General features: G+C 41.2%; 1 protein-coding gene across 4 annotated transcripts in view; it reads right to left on the minus strand.

Moving 5' to 3' along the window:
• Positions 1-4,156, minus strand: part of PDLIM3 (PDZ and LIM domain 3) — a 30,454-nt gene extending 26,298 nt beyond the window's left edge. For all 4 annotated transcript variants that reach the window (XM_007466537.1, XM_007466536.1, XM_007466534.1 and 1 more), the window contains exon 1: positions 4,064-4,156. In XM_007466537.1, the coding sequence (XP_007466599.1) occupies positions 4,064-4,156 (93 nt within the window). The remainder of the gene's footprint in view (positions 1-4,063) is intronic.
• Positions 4,157-7,042: the final 2,886 nt, after the last annotated feature.

Raw genomic sequence — 7,042 nt, forward strand, 5'->3', positions numbered from 1 at the left:
TACTATTCAGTGTTAAAGCCTAAGAATACTGTTAAGAATACAGTAACATTTTCTATGTTGGCACCCAAGTCCGTATATAGCATTCTCGGTTAACAGTGATCTCGATCCTGGGTGTGGTCTGTATAGAAAGGAGGGAAGAGGAACTGAGAGGGAAGGGACATAGTGGCATGAGATGTGTACAGTAGTTTTACATCGTGTACACAAAAGAAGCTTCTGCTTTATTCCAAATTGGACCATTTATGAAAACAAACCATCTGTAACTTGGCTGTGATAGTAGATCCACCTTCTGGGTGGTCCAAACATTTACAAAAGAAAGAGACTCCTTAGAACCTTCTTGCCAGAAAAAAAAAATATCTGCTCGCTTAGAGATGTGAACCTTAAACTTTATTCTGTGAAATGCCTAGGCCGGTTGTGTATGGTGTTTGCAGTAGCAACTCCCTGCTGCCTATGCTGAACAACCGCAACTTAAATTCAGATTGCACCAAGTAGAGCACACCCTTGCCTAGAAACTGCTTTCCTGCAAATCGTAGCACAACCAATGGCTCAAAAAAGTTTTTGAGATTGTCTGGTGTTTGATTTACCTTACTTCTCATGTTTTTTATGGTACAAAGTTTCACTCAGCTGATTAATTGGATGGTAAACAATTGTAGGGTGGGGACCCTTTGTCCTAATTTTGTGAATTTTAATTTCAGCTGACGGAGAGAATTACTTTGTAAATCCTGCCCCCAGCAGAGGGTGGAGCAGAGGACCAGGGTCTAAGGAGCATTTCTATAATCTGCTTTTGTAGAGTGTGAGGAAGGGAAGGGAGGGCATTGCTTGTAGGACAAAAATTGATTTAATTGACTCAAGGACTATATCTCATTCATGGGACTTTTTGTGGTGTTAAGTGCAGGCATTGGCATTTTCATTCTTTGTATGCTTAAGAACTTATGTAAAACAGACAAATCAATTAACAATAAAACAGTTCTCCTTTTTCTTTATTGTGGAATACTTCTGAGGACACAGTTTGCACCTATTATGAAAATAAATTTATGTCAAAAGTGAACAATTTATTCACTCATATTGTGTCTATTTGTATTCTGTGACCTGTATGAGGTACTAGACACTGTGCTTGGCACTGAACAGCCCCCAGATTTGCCAGTTGTTGCCCTGAGGGGGGAGCATTCCATCTGTGGGATACAGATGTACTCAACCATCTGTGGTACAAGGCATGTTATAAGGAGAGGTTGTAGGTCAAGAGCTACAGTAATTAAATGGATGAAATGATGACTGCTGGAAGCAGGCTGGAGAAGTGGTAGTTAAGTGGGTTTCCACAGGCACAGAGGACAGTGGAGTGGGTGGGGAAGAGAATTCTGGAGAAACGTGATAGCAGGGGCAAAGCCATGTTACAGAAATCATAAATGGTCCAGAGTATGGCCACCACTACCTATTTATGGAGTGAGAGGAGGAGAGAGGAAATGAACTTGAAAACTTGAGCTGGGAGAGAGGGTGAAAACCATGAATTTCGTGCTACAGACCACACATTTTATTCTCTATAAACTGTGGATGCCACTGAAGGATTTTTAAGAATGGGGAAGATAGGAGCAACCAGCAACCATCTCAAAGATGGCTGGTAAGAATATGCAGGGTGAATAGGAGAGGGGAGACAACAGCTAGGTGTGAAATTAGGAAACCTTGCCTGGGGACAGTGGTAGAAAAAAAGGAAAGTGGTAGATCTTAAAGATGTAGCATCAGTAGGACCAGGGGATGAGTTGCATGGCACAAAACGCCTGTTTGGAAATATCTGTACAATAAGCAGAATCTTTCATGTGTGTGGGCTTCAGGATGCAGGCTTTGGAGGCAGGTCAACCTGCATCAAATTCTGCCCTGCCACTTGTGGTCATTGACAGGTTAATGAATCTCTTGAAGCCTCACTCTTCTCATCTGCAGAAAGGGATATTACTACTACTACTCTGATAGGATTCTTGTGAGGTCTAAGTGAGTGCATATATAGGGCTTAGAAGAGTGCATAGCAGGCAAAAGAGTATACTAACACACACACAGTCTCATTCACTACCTTTTAACACAGTATAAAAATATTAATAGAATTCTACTACCTAATTACAACACTGATAACTATGTTTGTGTAATATTTTTTAGTCGTTTTTCCAAATGAGTTTTAGTATTCTTATAATTTCAGTGGAAATACTCTCAATTAGGTGTTCACTAAGGCAAAAAAGTTCACATGAATATGTTTGCATTTATTCAATAAGAATCTATTCATGTGAGTGGCTTTGGGTACACTTGGAATACAAAACAGTTTAGTTCACCCGCTCTCCTTGAGTTAAATTAAAGAGAAAAGCCGTAGTCAAATAAAATTATCAGATGTGTTCGTGCACTGTTATTGAACCAAGTGTCAATATGAGTGATACAAATTAGTTATGAGTTAAAAATTCAAACGGAATTGGCTTCCCAAACAATAACTGTCATCAGATCAAATATATTTACCGATAGCTCCTGCAGTCAACTGCAAAATGTTAAGTTCTGCTTTGAAATAAACACTGTTTATAATGTCAAGAACTCAACATTTCAAACATAAGATTAATCATATTGACATGTTCCACAGTAATAGTGAGATATTTCTTTTATAAATCACTGACAGGATTTCTGTGACAAAATTATTCCTTTAAGGTTTAATATAAATATGGTTTATCCTTTGTAAGGATTCAAGAGCTTATTTAATATAAACAAATGAACACTATACTTCAGAAACTTTAAAAATATTTCTTCATAGAGATAATGCAAACTGTTTCCTTTGGTAAATCCATAAAAGGCATTGCTTGGCTCAGGTCACTGAACCATTTTCTGCCTAATTTACTTAGGAACATTTTTGGGGTATGTTAAATTTTCATGTCTCATATGAAAACACATGTCAGTTATGTTTATATGTTTTCAAAAAATGTAAAACGAAGCTTGAAATGTTCCATGGTATGCATCTGTTCCATGGATACATGTTTTGAGATATTTTTAAAAGCCATTCATTCTTAGAACTCGTAAGTAGAACAGAATTTAAAAAGTATTACCTTGTTCAAAGCCTATGTGAGGATATCAGATTATAAGGTATACATTTATAAAATATAGTATTAGCAGTAAGGAACAAAATAAAGCATAGTAAAGGTATAAATATTCTGAGAGTTTATGTTTTAAAATTAGGTTTAATAGGCTTTATATGTGATAATTGAAATAATAATAATTTTCTGTTAAGACAAACACATGTTGGAAAAAAGGTCAACTAGACCAATTTACTGACGACAGATCCTGAAGTATCCATTTTCTTTTTTCTTAATTAGACAATACTTTAGAGAATATTAAGTAAGGAAAGCTTGACTTTGATTGTCAAGTATTCAGAGTTATTAGGCTGAGGATGGTTCTCCATCAGGTAAACGAAACTATCTGACATATTTTCTTTGTAGTTTGAGTTGTAGATGATGATTTCTAAGCCAAGTTCCAGCTTTGGAAAATATTTATTCAAAATGCCTGGAAACCTAGGAATACAGATTAGTGACATTGTCCCTGTCTGGGCTGATGGGAGCGCCTCCAACTTGGCCAGCCGAGGTCTTGCCCTGCGAACAGCGCCCTGCTGAAGTTTTCCTCCGGACCGGGAAAGCGCTCAGTTGCCTGTCTCTCTCCAACAAACAGCCACCACTGTCTCTCCTTCTCTGGACCCCATCTCATTTGTTACTGAAAGGAGACCCGGAGGGGAGGGCGAGAAGGCCGCCCACCTCGCAGCCTCGCCCTCTCTGAGCGCAGGGAAACCACGCCGTCCGTTCTTCTCTCCTCGGAAAGTGGCTGGAGGCCAACAGGTTGCAGACAGAGACCATTGGAACTGACTGGATTAATTCTCTAAGCTGCTCTGCATCCTCCAGACCTAGTTTGCCAAGGTGCTGCCCTCCCTCGAACCGTGAACCCGAAGCCGAGGCCCCACCCAGCGCACCCCAGTGCCTCGCTGGCCACTCTTCTCTCCAGGGGGGCCCGCGGCACGCCAGAGTCCCCGACTTGCAGTAGAAGAACGGAAAACACCTACCCTGGTGATGATCAAAGGCTGGTTGAAGTCTATGCCCCCCGAGAGTCGGAAGCCCCAGGGCGCAGGGCCCGGCAGGACCACGTTTTGGGGCATGGTGCCTCCTGCCACGGCCTTTCTGGGGCGGGGGCGCAACGAGTGTCCTCGAGCGGAGCAGCCCACTCTGCTCCTGGGGCAGTGTCCTCGCCGGACCGCGGCCGGGGAGCTTTATCCCCGCTCCCGAGTGACGTCACTGGCCTCCCCTCCTCCCCGCCTCCTCCCACCAAGGAGAGCTCCAACTTTGGAAGAAAGAGACACACCAGACCCGCGGGAGTTTATAGACGCGCACCGGGCCCGAGCAGCCTCCCAGACCTCTCGGGCGGACGCTGAAGGAGGCTTCGGGTTACAACTCCCACCACTCTCTCTTTTTTAACATCTTTATTGGAGTATAATTGCTTTACAATCGTGTGTTATTTTCTGCTTTATAACAAAGTGAATCAGCTATACATATACATATATCCCCCCATATCTCCTCCCTCTTGCGTCTCCCTCCCACCCTCCCTATCCCACCCCTCTAGGTGGTCACAAAGCACCGAGCTGATCTCCCTGTGCTATGCGGCTGCTTCCCACTACCTATCTATTTTACGTTTGGTAGTGTATATATGTCCATGCCCCTCTCTCACTTCGTCCCAGCTTACCCTTCCCCCTCCCCATGTCCTCAAGTCCATTCTCTACGTCTGCGTCTTTATTCCTGTTCTGCCCCTAGGTTCTTCATAACCATTTTTAAAAATAGATTCCATATATATGTGTTAGCATACGGTGTTTGTTTTTCTCTTTCTGACTTACTTCACTCTGTATGAAAGTCTCTAGGTCCATCCACCTCACTACAAATAACTCAGTTTCATTTCTTTTTATGGCTGAGTAATATTCCATTGTATATATGTGCCACATCTTCTTTATCCATTCATATGTCGATGGACACTTAGGTTGCTTCCATGTCTTGAGGATTGTAAATAGAGCTGCAATGGACATTGTGGTACATGACTCTTTGAATTATGGTTTTCTCAGGGTATATGCCCAGTAGTGGGATTGCTGGGTCGTATGGTAGTTCTATTTTTAGTTTTTTAAGGAACCTCTAAACTGTTCTCCATAGTGGCTGTATCAATTTACATTCCCACCAACAGTGCAAGAGGGTTGCCTTTTCTCCACACCCTGTCCAGCATTTATTGTTTGTAGATTTTTTGGTGATGGCCATTCTGACTGGTGTGAGGTGATACCTCATTGTAGTTTGGACTTGCATTTCTCTAATGATTAGTGATGTTGAGCATCCTTTCATGTGTTTGTTGGCAATCTGTATATCTTCTTTGGAGAAATGTCTATTTAGGTCTTCTGCCCATTTTTGGATTGGGTTGTTTGTTTTCTTGATATTGAGCTGCATGAGCTGCTTGTAAATTTTGGAGATGAATCCTTTGTCAATTGCTTCATTTGCAAATATTTTCTCCCATTCTGAGGGTTGTCTTTTTGTCTTGTTGATGTTTTCCTTTGCTGTGCAAAAGCTTTTAAGTTTCATTAGGTCCCATTTGTTTATTTTTGTTTTTATTTCCATTTCTCTAGGAGGTGGGTCAAAAAGATCCTTTTTAACCCATCACTCTCTTAAAGTAATGCCTGTCCTCCTGTTTATCTTCTGCTTGGAACTGAGCAGTGAGCTTCATTCGAATTTAGCACAGGGAACTCTACCTAATGCACTGAGGTAACCTAAATGGGAGAGAAGTCCAAAAGGGAGGGGATATCTCTATGTGCATGACTGATTCATTTTGTTGTGCATTGGAGGCTAACACAACATTGTAAGGCAACCATACTCCAATAAAAATTTAAAAAAAAAAGTCTATCTCCACCAGAAAAAAAAAAAAGCAGTTAAACCATGGCCTCTATACTTTCAATTAAAATAAAACACAAGCACCAGGAACACAATTGGTTATTTAGCAGTTTTGAGTGTGCTAATGTTTACTTACTAGCTGTGTGGTTAAATTACTTAACATTCTTAAGCCTCAGTTTCCTCATCTGTAAAATAGGGGTAATAATGGTACTTCTCTGGTAGGGTCGCTCCGAGAATTAAATGAGCTATCTCTGCACAGTGCCTGGCACAGCACGAGTGCTCAGTAAATATTAAGCATTTCTGCAATTAAGTACATATAGTCATATATATTTGTGGGTATATGTAATATATGTGAATACAAACATATTAAAATTTTGTTTTTTAAAAATGAAGAAATCTAAAAGTGAAAATGTCAGGCAAAGTTACCCTATCCAATGAGCCATCTAAAAGTATATATGAGAAGACAATTCGTCAGTATACTCAAAGTATAGTTTAATTTTGATTGGAGTACTTGTCACTTCCCTCAAATTCAGTCTCTAAACCTGTTTTTGACACGTGAGTGGCAAGTATTAACAGAAACCTAGGAGTTGAGACTGTCCTGTGTGGACGGTACAAGAGCAGCCCCAAACAGGATGGAACTGCATAGAGGAAAAGGAGGGAGGGTGGGTATTCACTGAGCATCTTCATGGTCCAGGGCTGTGGTGATTGCTTTACCCATGTTGTCTTCATCCTCATGGCAAGACCATCAGATTGCTATTATTATTCCCTTTTTTTTTTTTTTTTTTGGTAAAGAAGTAATTTCTTAGAAGTTGAGTTACTTGCATAGAATCACACAGCTAATAAGTGATATAACTGTGATCACAAACCCAGGTCTGCCTGACTCCAATGTGTGCCTGGTACAGGTCTGAAGACCAGGAGAGTCTGGGGAGGGTCCTGTCGCAGGCTTAGTGTAGAATCAGGTATTTCTGGTGTTGTACTCCAGGATGTTCTGATTCCCAAGGAGAGGGGGAGGGATGAGGGATAAGAAGTGTGAAGTGCTTTAAAAGCCCAAGAATAAGAGTCTTGGACTTCGTGCCCAATATGATAGGGCTGTGTCAGTCCAGGAGAGCAGAGCTGCAACACGCTTT

The sequence above is a fragment of the Lipotes vexillifer genome, unplaced genomic scaffold, assembly GCF_000442215.2.
Source record: "Lipotes vexillifer unplaced genomic scaffold, Lipotes_vexillifer_v1.1 scaffold951, whole genome shotgun sequence".
NCBI classification, from domain to species: Eukaryota; Metazoa; Chordata; class Mammalia; order Artiodactyla; family Lipotidae; genus Lipotes; species Lipotes vexillifer.